Raw genomic sequence first — 17,845 nt, forward strand, 5'->3', positions numbered from 1 at the left:
TGTGTTTCACAAGAATACAAAACAAAGAGGCAAGAGGAATCCTGATAAATAGGTACCTCCCCCCTAATATTTTATTCAACACAAAGGAAGCAAGAGGGAAGACAAAGAACAAAGATGAAGGAAAGAAAGCTGTTTGGGGCAAAGCCAAATAAACTTAAATGGTTTAAGGAATAAATTGGTGGAGTAATACGAATCACGGGCAGGTGCTATGAATATAATTTAGTAAATACTCAGGAACCTGCCAAGGAGGAGAAAAATGTGTTGCTTTTGAGATCATTTCCCAGCAGCTTCATAAAGGAAAACTGATTACAGGAATTTAATAAGTAAAACAGAACCAGGAATATTGTAATCAAATGAGTTTTTAATTACATTTCAAGCAGAAAAAAATTCCAATTTGTGCTCCTGGGATTTAAAAAAAGAATAAGTTCCAGAGAAATGCTTTTGCAGCAGGAAAATAGCATAAACACTAATTTCCATAAGAATTACAGTAGTCGGTTTAATTAAAAGGCTTGATCTGAGTAGAGAGGACCTGGTGCCAAACTGTACTAAGTAAAAGCATGGCAGCCATTGCTCCCTCACACTTCTGTGTAGATAAAACAACAACAACAACAAACACCACACTGAGCAGAAAACAGACCCCTGCATTTCTTTCATGGAAACAAAGGGGATTCTAATCACTGCCTGAGTTACCCTATGGCCTTGTTTTGTTATCACATGAAATAACGGATGCACCCGATTTAAAGAGTTGCTCTTGCTCCGTGAATAAACATGGGGATTGGGAGAGAGTGAGCGCATCCTCTGTTTGAAGGACACTGGATGCAGAGCAGGAGCACGTGGGCCAGGGTGGAGCACTCACTGTTCGGCAGGGTGCATGGCTTTGCTGGGCTTTCACCCCCACCCCTCTCCCCTAACTTGCGACCAGTCCTGTGTTACCTGTGTCCCTTAACTTCCCGGAGTACAGTGCTGTTTGAGGGCATGTGTCTGCTAGCAGATGCTTTTCAGTGGCACCTGGAGGAGGGCATGGGGCCACCTCAGCATGTAGAGGGACCATTGCTTTTGGAGGACCTTGCTGCTGACCACTCCTTAGCCACAGGTCACGCTTGAAGAAAGCTCCTCCCGGAGGTATGCTGCAGGTGCAGTGGTTTAGCATGTTCACCTTCTGCCCCCCTTGTGGTGAATGGGACGCAGCTGCACGGTGTCTACGTAGGACCAGAAGTATAATCGTGTCCACAAAACAAAAGGAGCTGATCGTCCCAAGGCAGAAAGTGGAACATCACCTTCCCATCAGCTAACATCCTCACAGCCCCATGCTCCTTCTTTATGGGAAAAATAAAAACCACCTTATAGGTCAGTAGTAAGTACAAGAAAAAGAAACTTTACTTCATTAGAATTCCAGGAAACCTGGGGAAAACAGACCTGCTGGCATATACTCACTGGTATGAAAGCAGTGAGACAAGACAGGAGAGAAAACCGGATTACTGCAGGGTGGGTATCTGTGGCGTTTGAGATGAGGATGAGCATGTAGGAGGGAGTGAGCGGGCAAATCTCTGCCCTGTGAACCTCTGATATTCAGTAGAGTTAGCAGGCATACAAAATGTTGAAGGTGGGCTGGTGCCACAGCTCACTAGGCTAATCCTCCACCTAGCGGCGCCGGCACACTGGGTTCTAGTCCCGGTTGGGGCGCCGGATTCTGTCCCCATTGCCCCTCTTCCAGGCCAGCTCTTTGCTGTGGCCCGGGAGGGCAGTGGAGGATGGCCCAAGTCCTTGGGCCCTGCACCCCATGGGAGACCAGGAGAAGCACCTGGCTCCTGCCATTGGATCAGCGTGGTGCGCCGGCCGCGGCGGCCATTGGAGGGTGAACCAACGGCAAAGGAAGACCTTTCTCTCTGTCTCTCTCTCTCACTGTCCACTCTGCCTGTCCAAAAAAAAAAAAAAAAAAAAAATGTTGAAGGTAATTTGATTTTCTGTGAAAGGAGGAAATAAGTAGAGCTTTGTGCAGAGAATGATATAGAGTGGGGCCGACAAGGCCAAACGGACTCAAGGAGGAAGTCCAAGAGACAAGGAAGACTTGGGGGAGCCACACAGAGGGTGAGGAAGGCCCCAGAGCATGCGCTGGATTTCAGGTCAGGTTTTACTTCAGTCTTAAGGACAGGGAGGCCTCAAGTGCTACAGATTCCATTCAAAGAATCATGTTAGAGCTCATCAGAGTTCTCTACACAGCCCAAATGATGGGTGATAGAATTGATGAGTAGGAGAACACAAGGAATACAGGGAGAGAAGAGAGGGGAGAGGGTATGAGTAAGCAGGAAGAAAGGAAGGAGGTTCCTGTTGTTGGGTCTTACCCCGAGGTGGTGACAACAGCGGTCACCCTGTCTCAGTCTTCCTCACTGTCATAGACTCTGAAAACCTGTGAACAGACTTCCTCGCTGACTTGAAGTGATTATTGACAAAGGTTGGAGCCACGCAATTTCAGGTTGTGTACCTTCTTGGTCTGTTTCTTCTTAAGAGTTGCCCCTCCGTGCCACATCCCTGACAACTCTACACTATTCTACATGGCGGGCTACTGGCCTAGCCTTGATTTTTTACTTGAGGAGAACAATGGTTCTCTCCACAGCTTTCAAAACAAATGGTCAGATTACAAACATAACCCTTTGCTTCCTAAATGGTTTCTTTCCTCCATTCCATAGTAGAAGGACTAAAGACCATTTCCAATCATAACATGTGTGAGCCATATTTTATCACGTGTAAGATGCAGAATCATTGTAAGGAATACCTTTGTACCATACAGTAGGTATTTATAAGTGGAAGCTCTTCCTCATCTATGTGGGATGCCAGGTTCTTAGGCTTCTTTGAACCCCTGGAAATGGAGAACAGGCCCAAGAAGTATAAATGCTTAAAAGTCCATATGTTTTCATTAGATTTTGCCCATTTATAAGCTGCTATTGTAAACATACTACCAAGTGAACATATTTTGGATGTTTAGATAACACGCTAGGCCTTTGGTGCAATGCTGAAGTCACCAGTTGGGATGCCCACATTCTGTTTCAGAATGCCTGGTTCAAGTCCCAGTTTCTCCACTTCCCATCCAGCTTCCTGTTAATGTGCATTCTGGGAGGCAGCAGATGGTGGCTTTAGTACCCTGTCACTCTTCCACACTCCTTTTCCTTTATGTCCTATTTCCATACATGCTACCATGTTGAGCTGTATATTTAGCACAATTCCAAGATTGCTTAAGGTTTTTTTTTTTTAAGATTTATGTATTTATTTTAAAGATAAAGTTAGAGAGGCAGAGGCAGACAGAGAGAGAGGTCTTTCATCCTCTCGCTCACTCCCCAGATGACCGCAAAGGCTGGAGCTGCGCCGATCTGAAGTCAGGAGCCTGGAGCTTCTTCCAGGTCTCCCACGTGGGTGCAGGAGCCCACAAGGACTTGGGCCATCTTCTTCTTTTTTTTTTTTTTCTTTTGACAGGCAGAGTGGACAGTGAGAGAGAGAGAAAGGTCTTCCTTTACTGTTGGTTCACCCTCCAATGGCCGCTGCGGCCGGTGCACCACGCTGATCCGAAGCCAGGAGCCAGGTGCTTCTCCTGGTCTCCCATGGGGTGCAGGGCCCAAGCACCTGGGTCATCCTCCACTGCACTCCTGGGCCACAGCAGAGAGCTGGCCTGGAAGAGGGGCAACCGGGACAGAATCCGGTGCCCCAACTGGGACTAGAACCCGGTGTTGGCCGGTGCCGCGGCTCAATAGACTAATCCTCCACAGACTAATCCTCCACCTAGAGGCGCCGGCACACCGGGTTCTAGTCCCAGTCACCACATCTCTGGCCCCGAGATCTCTTAAGTTTTAAAAGTCAGCATCTCTTCTTGTTTCAGGATTTTACCTGGACTTTCTTATCCAGGTAAGTCCATCCAGGGTCATCTATGGCAGAAGAGCTGTAGGTTTGTTTTTGTAAAAAATTTAGTTCATAGTGTATCACGATCTGGAGCCCTTGATGGCAAGCAAAGATACACAGATTGGCAGACGTGTGTGAGCTGGACGTTTTGTTTCCTGTCTCGCTTGATGTGGTTGTTTATTTATTTTTTTTTTTTTATTTTTGACAGGCAGAGTGGACAGTGAGAGAGAGAGACAGAGAGAAAGGTCTTCCTTTTGCCGTTGGTTCACCCTCCAATGGCCGCCGCGGCCAGCGCGATGTGGCCGGCGCACCGCGCTGATCCGATGGCAGGAGCCAGGAGCCAGGTGCTTTTCCTGGTCTCCCATGGGGTGCAGGGCCCAAGCACCTGGGCCATCCTCCACTGCACTCCCGGGCCACAGCAGAGGGCTGGCCTGGAAGAGGGGCAACCGGGACAGAATCCGGCACCCCAACCGGGACTAGAACCCGGTGTGCCGGCGCCGCTAGGCGGAGGATTAGCCTAGTGAGCCGCGGCGCCGGCCTCGCTTGATGTGGTTGTAACACAGGATCGGCATCTACCTGGCTGCTGTTCCCTGGAGTTGTACGCAGCTGTCCATCTCATTTGTCCATTCTCTGCCTAGGCTCGGTTAATGCAACATAAAGGTGGTAAAGATGTATCCACCCCTTGTAAATAGCTCGTGTTTACCAACATGATCACCACTTTGCTTCCACAGAGCCAGTTTCCATCCTTCTCAGAGTGAAAGGTGGAAAAGCACGTCAGGGACTCAGCTTCCTCCCTCCTCTCCTTGTTTTTTGTTTTGTCTCAGGCATTGGTGAAGGTCAACGTGAAACTCAAGCCCATGCTGGATTCGGTGGCCGCGAACAGAAGTAAGTGGGAAGAACTGCACCAGAAAAGGCTGCAGGTATCGGCTGCCCCCCCTACCCCTGCTGGCCGCACGGTGGCCACCGAAGACGGAAACTAAACCTCCAGATCAGCTGCTGCTGCTGCTGCTGCTGCAAAACGAACGCAGCCCAGCCCGAAGGACCGGCTTCCGGCCAGCCCCACCGTCCTTTTGTTCTCTCAGCTCAGACTGAACTAGTCTCAGAGAGGCTCTAGGCAGCACGCCTTGGCTTTGGCCTTGAAGTGTAACCAGTCGGTGGAGGGGGTGCCAGGAAGGACAAAGGAGGAGGTGGGGCACGGAGCACGCCCCAGGACCCTCGGCTTTCCCTGGCGCGCACACGGGGCTGAGAGGAAGGCTCTTCGCGGAGGGCTGTTTTGGCTCTGCGGACCTGAATGCATTTAACCCGGTTCACTCTGGGCTGTGGGAACAGGAGCAGTGAAAGCGTCATTAGTGCTGCTTCAATCTGTATACGGCTCTTCTGTTCGTTAGAAGCCAAACACTGCCTGCCTTTGCGCTGTCTCGCTGAGCGCCCTTCTGTGCCAGACTGTCCCAAGAAACCTCATTTGTATTCTATGGAGGTATTTTGTTTTCAATCCTAAAGCTCCTTAAGGGTGGATAAGAGCCTTTAGGATTGCCTACCTAAAAGGTGAACTATATTATCCTTATAAATCCCAGTCAACGCAGTTTCCCCAAAAAAAATCTATAGTAAGAATACAGCAAATGAGTTTGTCTGATTGGTGTTTATACAAGATTGTAAACTACACTGGGTCGTGGTCCGTTTTTACAGGGTTTTAAAAATCCAACCTCTATTGTAGACCTAGCCTTTTCTCAGAAGGAATGTGTTAATAGATTTTAATTAAAGTAAGCATGAAAGGAAAACTTCAGCTGGAATTACCACAGGTGACACGAACATCTAGGAACTGCCTTCAACAGTGACACAGCAGAGACATGAAGACTGAGTACTGACTTCCTTCAGTTGTCCTAGTGAGGAGGCTTTGGTATAAAATTTTAGGTTACTACCAGTGAGCACTCCAAAGCCAGATGCAGGGGTCCCCAATTGGGGATTTTTTTCCTTGAGTGTGAGAAATGATGCTTGAAGGGTTAAGAAATAATAGTATTGGCATAGGACACATATGCTATAGGAATCCAGGTTTATAATGGGTGAGCATAAACTGTTTAAAATGGACAACAACTAGAAGCTGCTTTGCTCTGTTTTACCTGAGATACTGAGAACACAGTGTGTCTTATCCAAAGATCCTGAGCCAGAAGATAGATTTCCAGCTCTCATTTTGGCACTTTTGACTGGATGACTTTGGACAAGTCAATTTCTCTGAACTTGTTTTTTCTTTCTTCTTTTGTCATCTGAGGTTATACTAGGAAATGATTTTCAAACCTGCTTTAGCCTTAGAACTCTGTTCAAATAAACCTTTCAAGGAATCCCTGAGATATACTACATCTAAAAGCTGAAGTCTCCTATTTTTCAGGGGTTTAGGGACCCTACAAATCTTCCTGATTTTGATTACATAACATGGTGAACCACAAAGGGACTCTGAAGAGTTTGAAAATCCCTGGACCAGATGAAACCTGAGATCCAGCCCAGCTCTGAAAAAAAAAATCAAAATTTACAAACCATATTTGTTTTAGTTACTGATCAGTATCACTTATGAAGTTACTACTCAAATATGAAAGAAAAGGGGGCAAGTTCCACAAGGGACATTGTTTTCCTGGCACATAGTAGACACCTGGGAAATGTTTAAGAGGAAATGGGGAAAACTGAGGTAGAAAAATGGAAATGGTCATCATCGAGAAGAATTGGGATTTGTTATGGCAAGAAAAACAAAGTAAAAGAAAATTATAAGTCAGGCACAGAGGGGAGAGGAAAGGAAGAAGAAAAAGGAAAAGACCATTAAAGGAAAGAGAGGGACGGAGGCAGGTGGTTAAGGGAGCTGCCAAAGGGAAGGTGAGAGTCAGTCCAAACAAAGAGAAATGGCACTTGCAACCCAGACAGTGAGGGTGTAGAGTCCTATCCTCAATTGCTTAGAACAGAGAGAAACTTGGACAGGGAGGGGTTTGACAAAGAAGAGAAGGAAGGAAGGAGTGGGAGCCCTAAAAAATAATGTTCCTGGCTGCCCTTTACAGCTGTCTCTGCAGGGAAGGCTGGAGAGACCAGAGGAGAAAATGAGTACAGGAAAAATTGCCTCCGCAGAGCAGGTAAGGGAGGTTGTTCAGATTTATGGATTTTATTAAGCCAGTTTTCTGAATCACTCTGCTATAAAGGAAAATAGCTTCCGCAGGGCTGTCTCCCCTCCTTCAGGTGAGGAACAAAGGGTGGGTGGAGTTAGAGACAGACCGGGGTCTGCGACATCGCGTCACATGCCTGCAGTGCCGAAGCACTGCAGGTGTTTCTGGGTATTGTGCCACATCATGTTTATATCACAAATGGGAATTGGAAAGCAGACCATGTGAGCCAGAGATGAGCCCACATCTGTTATCCTCCCCAACAATAAATAAATAAATAGCCCGGACAAACGGATACCAGTCCATCCAGAGCAAAATTTTAAAGCATGTGCTGTAGGATAAAACTAGACCCAGAATCTGACACAGACTGCAGGCAGCTACAAGCACAGTAGCTGCCCTGAACGTTGATGCTGCATATTGCTAAGGGAAGCATAATTTATAGCACAAACCCTACGGCTTCCACTAAGGTTGAGTTTTCGTCTCATTTTCTTGCCTTTTTATTGGCTTCACTGCACGGTTGCCAATAGCAACATCCACTGGTAGCAAGGGGAGTTCAACACCATTGCAATCTGCCATATAGTGGGGCCCTGACAATGTCAACCATCAATCAAGTAGCTGTTTGTAATTGCCTCCATCTATTTCTCCTGTCTCGAGGTATCTTTGCTATTGTGGGTCAAGATTCAGAAACTGCTGAGTAATGCCATGGCTCTGTTCCTCCATGACCAGAAAGCAGTGGAAAGGAGGCTGACAGCCTGCCTGGTGCCAGCAACCCCAGGGGTTAGAGGTTGAACTCAGGAGTTCGAAGTATTTTCAATACCTTTGAAAATGAATTTGTAATTTTCCAAGAATGTGAGGTATGTGTGGTTATCCACATCTGCTTTTTCAAGAAAGACAGAGAGCAGTTTTCCCAGTCCTTATTATTATTGTTTATTTCCTATTGTTGGGAGGGATTTGAAATGTGAGTCTTTTTGTAAAACCTCAAACTGAACAGTTTTGCTCCCTTGGGTCTCTTGGCACTAATGATTGAAATTCATCCCCCTTTTTACATAAGATATATATTTTTTCAGACATGTAGATAACACATGGCAGTCTACGTGGTAGCCAGCAATACTGGCAGATGGAGACAGCCTGGCATGCCATAGAGGTTGCCACCCAGTGCACAGAAGGCCAAGATTCCATCCTGGCTGGCCTCTCGCTGGGACCCTGGGGGCTCTCCAGGCCTCAGGTCTTCTAGATGTTAAAGAAATCATTGAATTTTAATTCAGTTCTAACACCAAAGGACAAGCTGTGTTTGGCATTACGCAGATTTTTCCAGATAACTTTCTTACTTATTCTTCTCCAAATGGGAGCAAATGTGAAGAGATCAGATTTTCGGGGAAGACAAAATTAAGCTACGTATGTCGGGTAGATATATAAACAATCTGACTACAGACATGCCCGAGCCTGCCTGTAGTAATCATGACAGATATGGTCACCAAAGCGTTTTTTAAAATTACTCATATCTTCCTTTATGTAATAAATTAGAACACTTTCAGTTGATCTAATATCATAGGTATCCCATAAGTGGTAGTCATTCAGATATAAATTTAAGAAGTCAGTAAAGAAAAGTTAAAATTGCCATGTGTGTGTTTTCACTGTTGCTAAAATCTGACATATCTGTGCATTCCCAGGTATTTGTTATTTGCAAAGACAGTGTGCTAGAAGTAATCTTTAATTTTTTGTATCAGTGTAATAACAATATTATATTAATGCTACTGGAATTCAATTGCTTTTTCTATATCAGAATTTATCATACTTTATTCATTTACCATAGGTCATTAAACAGAGCCTGCTCAAATTTGTGGTACAATTATTTTAAAATTCATTTCTCCTGTTGACTCTTATGAATGGCAGAAAGACAAAAAAGTTTCATCTTGAGTAATAGTTTAAAATAATTTCCTGTCACTGAGATAGAAATCCAAACATATTGGAGGAAAATTTAAATATAAACATTTTGGAGGGAAAATGCAAAAAAGGATTCCTTACAGCAATGAACAAAATCTAATTTGGGATCCTAATACCTATGGCAATAGTAAAGTTTCATTATCTGCTTCAGAATAACCACCTCTGAAATTGTTACTCTGCCATGTTCTAAGCTATGAAGAACTTCCAAAACTTAAATGTGTCAGGAAATGTAAAGCCTACGTCTAGGTACAGGAAGGCCAAAATTTCCTAAGTTTCTTAAGTGAGCAATAATAGAATAAAGCACATAGGTGACAGAAATACAATGAGGTGTAAACGGAGTATTTTGTGATGAGCATGTCGAATTAGCAAAGCCCAGTATTCTGCTTACATTGTTTGTGTCACTGCCTCTTTTTTCCTCAGCTAGTAATCTTGGGTTGTATGGTTTTTTAAATTTAATTTTGAATGTTCTTGCACGATTGATACATCTCTCAGCAGTGCTAAAGATAAGTTGTTTATGACATATCTATACCAGTGTCACTGAATGTATACACTGATACATAAATGTTTGTTTTATTAAGTAAAAGAAGTATTTGCTGTTTAAAAATGTGTTATTTGGGGCCATCTATCTTTGTGTTCATTTTTGGTACATATGTGTACATGCATTAAAATCTTAATTTTTCTTTTGCTTTTGTTTAGATTAAATCACACATAGAAGATGGAACAAAACAGCACAGTTGTGAAAATAGGAGGTTAGGTTCTATTTAGTTTCATTCCCTTTGGGAATACTGCTTTTGCCATTTTACTTTGATGTACAATAATCTAAAAAGGATCCCCTACTGACTTGCTTCCTAATTATTATTGTTTTACACAAAAGAAGGGAAATACATCTTTAACTGAGTTGTTTGATGTATTTCCCTTTGTGTAGATTTCCCAGGCTGATGTTTCATTGTAAGAATACTACATTATAGACTGCTTGGCCATTTTGCAAGCAACTAATCTATGATTTTGAAACAGTCTGCTTTAAGAGATCGAAATATCTTTGTTTTTAATAAAATGCTTAATGTTTCACTATGGCTCTGAAATAATCTTTATTTCTTTTGAGAAGGGTGACTTAAGGGCTAAAAGAAGGCATGCATCTGACTACCTACAATTTAAATTCCAACTGTTAATTTAGCCCATTAACCACATCTTGATCTGTGATGTTTGCCTGTGTGAGAAGGGTGCTGGGACAACCCATATAGCATTTTTAAAGATGACAAAAAGCTCTTCCAATTATTGAAGTTTTCCAAAAGTAGGAGAGTTTGCAGCCAAATGCTGGGTTCCTGTGTCCGTTACAGATTGCTCAGATTTGCATGGGCAATTACACAGGGGGATCGCATCAGTGCAGGGCCGCTAGCCACACGGACGCCATACAATTACACAATGGCTTCGGTGCTTAAACTTTAAAATTCTTACGCCATTGTGCCTGTTCTGTTAGAACAAACTGCAGCAAATGATCCAAAGCCAATTCAAATGACTGGAGAGGAGGTGCCCGGGGAGAGAGAAGGAAGAGGTGCAGTGTGGCCCACTGCTGGCCGGCAGAAGCAATCGCCAGTGCTGGCTGCAGCAACAGCCGGCTTCTTTGTGCTTTGCCGTCTGCAGTCTTAACATGGGGTCAACAGTAAGAATCACCGAATTCACAGAAGGACTGTGAGGATGAATGAGGAAAGTTGAGCGAAACAGGCCTGGTACTGAAACTATAGTACAAACACAGGGATTGGAGCAACTCTTTGTTTGGATGGTTGGATGATTTTTTGTTTGATGCCAGTGTCCACAGTTTTGCATTCTCTGCTAGTCTTTTTTATGAACCACAATGCTATTGTGCTCTCCCTGATAAGTTTAGACAATAACACCATAAATGCCAACGTACAAGCTACTTGGTCAAAAGCAAAGTATGTTCAAGAAGAAAATCTAATTAAATATTAAGAAAGCTGGAAATACCAGTGAAAGGAGCATTCATGATGAGGTAAAATTTCTCACCATGGAAGCATCAGTGTTCCCAAGTGTTGATTCAGCATACAGTATTTCCAAAAACCTTAAAAGATTGAACAGATGCTACTAAAAGTACATCAAGTTCATAAATTGGCTAATTTATTCTTTTCTTGCCCGTTTGTGGTGGGAGATCAGGTACAGGGTGAGAATGCAAGAAAATTAAGCTCCCTCTTGCCCTCCATTCCCCTCCTCAAAAAAAAAAAAAAAATGACCATCCTGAAGATTATATGGAATCAAAGGAAAAAAATGAAAAACAACTGGAAGATGGTTTTGCAGAAAATCATCTTTTATGAGGACCATGTTTGATCATGGCTGTGGTTGAAATACAGATTAACAATGTTTACCAACAGGAGGTGGTCACATTACAGGATAAGTAAGAAGATAAACTTTCCAATTAGGGTTAAGGAAAATGACAATAGATTATACATACAAATAGGATGTGAACATTTGAGCATCTCAAACTTTGGCAGGCAGAACTTCCATGCTTGGAACCACACATCATGATTTTAACTCCAAACATTTTGTTGAATTCTTCAACACAATAAAATGTGCCTCCTTTTTTACAGGATACTGCTCCCTGAATTCAACACCATTTTCTCAATCCCTAATTCCTTTCTACAAGTCATTAAATTGCTTTATTACAACCACCAAGTGCTTTCCTATTGCTTGAAATGGTATGATACACGTACTTTTTGATATATGCTCCAGCTTTTCAAGATTCTACTGCAAACAAAATGATCCCTTATGACATTTTAGAATATTCTATCCTGTTTATTGCTTTCCAGAATTTCTATCATTAATTAAAGGGACTTCTTTCATTTTCCCCACTCCCCTCCCCCACGACCAAAAAAAAAAAAAAACAAACCCTAATCTATTCCCCAACTGCCTATCAGAGACTAAATAAAAGTCGCTCCATCACAGCCACAGTGATGGTCATGCCAATTTCACAGTGTGATTTGTGCACTCATTTCATTTTGAAAATGACCCTGCCTTCCATCTGTCTAAGCCGAATGTCCTGCTTTTTTCAAGCCAGGCCTCTGGAGCAGCATCACGTGAAATAAGGAGGAAGACACAGAATGGCCTCCCTCTGGCCCTGTTCAGCTGCCACACTCGCAGACAGGTACTAGCACAAACAAAAGATGCCCAACTGATTCCTGTAGGAAAGAGAGAAATTTGATGAAGACTACATAGTCCTTTTGCTTTTTCATACATGTTCTGGAAGCCATTTGAAGATGAATACTTTTGTGATGCATATAGAACTCTGCAAAACAGGGAGAAAGGCTAAAAAATATGTAAGGCAATTTCCTGTTTCCATCTTGTCATCTTACCTTCATTTAATAGCAACTTGCTATTAAATGTGTCTGTAAGCATTTTAAAATACTGAGCCTAAGTTTCCACTGGCCAAGCGTCAGGCAGTCAGCCACAAAGGAGAAGACACACACACTCCCCTTATTACTGAGCAGCTCTAGCCTGCACCCCTCCGCCACGTTCCTCCAAGGATTAAGCCTCTAAAATGCCAAATCAGAGATCAAACTGACAGAAACCTCAGAGTAGGAGTATAGTCGTATTACTCAGCTGCTTTCTGGGAGTGATCTTGGATGAGCCAAAGCCCCACTCAATCCCTGTGAAGTTGGTACACTTAGTCCTTTCTTTGAATTGACCCACTGGAAGGCTCACTGTCCGCTGCCACCCTTGAATTCACAACCTTGTCAAGTCTCAGCAACAGAGAAGATGGAATTTGTACATAAAGTTAGTCACTTTACCATATCAGCCATCGCAACCTGCTGAAGTCTCCTAGCATCACTAGATGACTAGTAGCTATATGACCCTCACTAGTCACTTCTAACATCTGTCCACACCTGCAGTTGACATCAGGCAGTTCAAAGCTTACTGCCAACATCAAGTTCAGAGGAAAAAAGATAATTACCTTCATGCACACTTTGCATGAAAAACTGGGCTTTTACACACTCATCTGCAGGACATACATAGACTGAGTTATTCAGTAGTCACTCTTTTATAGTGAACTCAGTTGATGTATAGCATGACTCAGCCACTACCTACCTGGGTACAATTTTGAGAAAATTGCTTAAACCTTTCAACCTTTCCAGCCTACAGGGACTTCATCTGTAATGTGCAAATTACTGGGTGACTATTTACATTAGAAATAACATAAAGTGCTATAAAACATGTTTGGTGTTGGCTCTGAAATTTTATAAAATATTTAAGGGCATCAATACTACTGAGAAGATAAAGAGAACACCTGCACTAAAGTTTAATTATATATTAAAGACATCCTTTTATTTGGACCACCTTAATCATAGGCATTGTAGAGAACAATGGGGGTCACTATTTCTTCTTCGCAGGGAAAGTTGGAACACCAGGGAGTGGTCACAAATAAGAGGTTTTTTGTTTTGTTTTGTTTTGTTTTAATTTTATTTATTTGAAAGACAGAGTTACAGAAAGAGACATGAGAGAGAAAGCTCTTCCATCCACCGGTTCACTCCCCCAAATGGCTGCTACAGCTAGCGCTGGGGCAGGACCAGGCTGAAGCCAGGAGCCATCCTGATCTCCGGGTAGCTGGGTGCTGCTTTCCCAGGCACGTGACCAGTGAGCTGGATGGGAACTGGAGCAGCCAGGAACTGGTGCCTATATGAGGTAATGGCTTTGCAGGCAGCTGCTTAACGCACTGCACCACAACGCTGGCCCCCACAAACAAGTTTAAGAACCAAAATATATTCAGTAATTGTTGTTATAGAAAAGGGAGGGAGATACTCAGATCTAAACTTCTCTGCTCCCAGTTACAAGTTGCGATGGACGGAATTTCTTTCCTTTGACAACCTCTTGAAAAATATCAAAATGAGGATTCTTGGCGGCTGCACTACTCTTTTTAGAAAGCGAGCTCTCAGGGTAGACGTAATAGAATCTACACTAATTCCCAGGGAATTTCAAAGAGATAGCCCGTCGTTTCCATCCCATGTTTTCCTCTAAATCACACCAAACATCACCACTTGTATGAGCCAAACCGTGAGGCTCAACATACTCAGGGACATTGGCCCCAACGTCTTACTCCACCGCGCCAGAGACCAAAGTACATAATCACAAACAGCAACCTTCATTCAAGTGTCATTCAAGTGACATCACATCCCAAAAAGACAGAGCGGCCATGTGACAGAGACTACACCTCCCAGCATGCTGTGCGGCCACGTCCCGAGGGGCGCCCGCCGCGAATGGGGCGGTGCATGCCGGGACGTGCAGTACCAGTTTGTCGCCGAGAGGCGCTTCCTCCCGCCTCTCGTATTACCGCGACTCCACGGTACCGAGTTTACTAGAATCAAATCAGATTGAGAGACTCATATCCCTGATTCTTTTTTATTCCTATAGGATTCTTTCTGCTGCAACGTAATCTCCGGCAGACTTCCGCTTCCGGTTGCTGTGTTGCCATGGAAACAAACCGACGCCACACTCTTAGCAGTTATGGCCGGGTTGAACGGTCCGCAAATCCCCGAAAGGGAGTTCACCGTGGTCGTGTACCGGCTCATCCGGGATTCTCGCTACGCCGAGGCGGTGCAGCTGCTGAGCGGGGAGCTGCAGCGCAGCCCGAAGAGCCGCGCCGGCCTGTCGCTGCTGGGCTACTGCTACTACCGCCTGCAGGAGTTCGCGCTGGCCGCCGAGTGCTATGAGCAGCTGAGCCAGCTGCACCCAGAGCTCGAGCAGTACCGCCTGTACCAGGCCCAGGCCCTGTACAAGGCCTGCCTGTTTCCGGACGCCACCCGGGTCGCCTTCCTCCTGCTGGACAACCCCGCCTACCACAACCGGGTCCTCCGCCTGCAGGCTGCCATCAAGTACAGCGAGGGTGATCTGCCAGGGGCCAGGAGCCTGGTGGAGCAGCTGCTCAGTGGGGAAGGCGGAGAGGAGGGAGGGGGAGAGAACGATCCCGATGGCCAGGTCAACCTGGGTTGTTTGCTCTACAAGGAAGGGCAGTATGAAGCTGCATGCTCCAAGTTCTTTGCGGCCCTGCAGGCCTTGGGCTACCAGCCTGACCTTTCTTACAACCTGGCTTTGGCCTATTACAGCAGCCGGCACTATGCGCCGGCACTGAAGCACATCGCTGACATTATTGAGCGTGGCATCCGCCAGCATCCCGAGCTGGGTGTGGGCATGACCACTGAGGGCATTGATATCCGCAGTGTTGGCAACACTTTAGTTCTCCACCAGACTGCTTTGGTAGAAGCCTTCAACCTCAAGGCAGCCATAGAATACCAGCTGAAAAACTATGAAGTAGCCCAAGAAACTCTCACTGACATGCCTCCTAGGGCAGAGGAAGAGTTGGACCCTGTGACCCTGCACAACCAGGCACTAATGAACATGGATGCCAAGCCTACGGAAGGGTTTGAAAAGCTCCAGTTTTTGCTCCAACAGAACCCCTTCCCGCCAGAGACTTTTGGCAACCTGTTGCTGCTCTACTGTAAATATGAGTATTTTGACCTGGCTGCAGATGTCTTGGCAGAAAATGCCCATTTGACTTACAAGTTCCTCACACCCTACCTCTATGACTTTCTGGACGCCATGATCACTTGCCAGACAGCTCCTGATGAAGCTTTCGTTAAGCTGGATGGACTAGCGGGGATGCTGACCGAACAGCTCCGGAGACTCACCAAACAGGTACAGGAAGCAAGACACAACAGAGACGAGGAAGGGATCAAAAAAGCAGTGAATGAATATGACGACACCCTTGAGAAGTACATTCCGGTGTTGATGGCTCAAGCAAAAATCTACTGGAACCTTGAAAATTATTCAATGGTGGAAAAGATCTTCCGCAAATCTGTGGAATTCTGTAATGACCATGACGTGTGGAAGCTGAATGTTGCTCATGTTCTGTTCATGCAGGAAAACAAGTACAAAGAAGCCATTGGATTTTATGAGCCCATAGTTAAGAAGCATTATGATAACATCCTCAATGTCAGTGCTGTTGTTTTAGCTAACCTCTGTGTTTCCTATATCATGACAAGTCAAAATGAAGAAGCTGAAGAGTTGATGAAGAAGATTGAGAAGGAGGAAGAGCAGCTCTCCTATGATGACCCAGACAAGAAAACCTATCATCTGTGTATTGTGAATTTGGTGATAGGAACACTTTATTGTGCCAAAGGAAATTATGATTTTGGCATTTCTCGAGTTATCAAAAGCTTGGAACCTTATAATAAAAAACTGGGCACTGATACCTGGTATTATGCCAAGAGATGCTTCCTGTCCTTACTAGAAAACATGTCAAAACACATGATAGTGCTTTGTGACAGTGTTATTCAAGAATGTATCCAATTTCTAGAACACTGTGAACTGTATGGCAGAAACATACCTGCTGTTATAGAACAACCCCTGGAAGAAGAAAGAATGCATATTGGAAAGAATACAGTCACATATGAATCGAGGCAGTTAAAAGCTTTGATTTATGAAATCATAGGCTGGAATATATAGTCGTATCTGATAATAACACATCGTGATGGCTTGGTTATCTGGGCATCGGCATCATTACATTTGTAACATTTTGTATTGAAACACTTTGACATTGCTATTTTCCCCCCCAAAACCTCATGAAATGGAACATAACAATTTGAAATCCAGAAGAGTTCAGGAATAAACAAAACTGGATTGAGGCATTGCATCAAAATGTATTTTCAATGCCTCTGCTCCCTCTGCCTTATCATCTCGATACCAGGAACTGTTAAATCCAGAACCTAGTTAATATGTAGTACATCTAGTCTTTAATGATCATTTCAAGGACTTTGTGTTCTACTCTAATATCCTCATAATTACATTTAAGCCATATGCTTTGCATAAATTTCATTGTGTTTCAGCAGAGTTTTCCAGTATGAATAAAATTCTTTAACAAATTCCTCATGTTCTGCAATTTTTGAATGAATATGATTCAGTGGGAAATCTTGTAATTTAAAATCTTAAAATTATGGTGTGATAGTGTGAGTATTTGTATGGACAAATTTCCATTGGTTTTCCTTTACTCCATTTTGTAAAAGATTTTATTTATTTGAGAGGTAGAGTTACAGACAGAGAAAGAGGCAGAAAAGGCTTTCATCCACTGGTTCACTCCCCAAATGGCCACAATGGCTGGAGCTGGGCAGATCTGAAGCCAGGAGTTTCCTTTGGGTCTTCCACACGGATGAAGGGACCCAAGCACTTGAGCCATCTTCTACTGCTTTCTTGGGTCATAGCAGACAGATGGATTGGAAGAGCAGCTGGGACTAGAACTGGTGCCCACATCGGATGCCAGCACTGCAGCAGAGGATTAACCTACTGTGCCACAGCGCTGACCCCAATTTGCTCCATTTGTAAATAAGTTTAACATATGAAAAAAAAAGATGTGATCTTACTATTTTCATAATTTATCTTTAATAAAGATTAACACAAGTAGTCTTAGAACTCAGTTAATTGATTTAGATCTATTGCAATTTAAGACACATTTGTATTGGAATTTGTTTCTTGGGAAAGGAAAAATATTCTACACTATTTTTATGACCCAATCAACTTCTTTTTCATAACTATACAGATAGAGTGGGATAGAGTGGTCTATAAATGGCTTCTGAACTTTATTCACTAGATTCATTTTGCAAGTTTAATATCCACAATCTTCCCAATAGCTTCTTTGAATTTCTCAACATGAAACTTACTCATTCTGCTCAAGTACTTAATTTTTTAAAATATTTTATTTGAGAGAGTTAGAGGAAAAGACAGAGAGAAAGGTTTTCCAACCACTGGTTCACTCCTCCAGTGGCTGCAACAGTCAGAGCTGGGCTGATCTGAAGCCAGGAGCTTCTTCCATGTCTCCCACATGG

The 17,845-nt window shown here is 43.9% G+C and overlaps 2 protein-coding genes across 3 annotated transcripts in view; both read left to right on the forward strand.

The window, feature by feature from the left end:
• Positions 1-10,042, forward strand: part of PDE11A (phosphodiesterase 11A) — a 450,256-nt gene extending 440,214 nt beyond the window's left edge. Inside the window, exons 20-21 of one of the 2 annotated variants that reach the window (XM_051849396.2) lie at positions 4,713-4,773; positions 6,927-10,042. In XM_051849396.2, coding sequence (XP_051705356.2) covers positions 4,713-4,773; positions 6,927-7,072 — 207 coding nt within the window. In that variant the 3' untranslated portion in view covers positions 7,073-10,042. Of the gene's footprint in view, positions 1-4,712 lie in introns of both variants that reach the window. The other variant, XM_051849397.2, reaches the window with a different exon arrangement.
• A 4,180-nt stretch (positions 10,043-14,222) lies between these two features.
• Positions 14,223-16,888, forward strand: IFT70A (intraflagellar transport 70A). The gene has a single exon (XM_002712214.5). It carries the CDS (start codon positions 14,475-14,477, stop codon positions 16,470-16,472), a length of 1,998 nt encoding a protein of 665 aa, XP_002712260.3. The 5' UTR covers positions 14,223-14,474; the 3' UTR covers positions 16,473-16,888.
• The last annotated feature ends 957 nt before the right edge of the window (positions 16,889-17,845 follow it).

Source organism: Oryctolagus cuniculus, chromosome 3 (genome assembly GCF_964237555.1).
Source record: "Oryctolagus cuniculus chromosome 3, mOryCun1.1, whole genome shotgun sequence".
NCBI lineage: Eukaryota > Metazoa > Chordata > Mammalia > Lagomorpha > Leporidae > Oryctolagus > Oryctolagus cuniculus.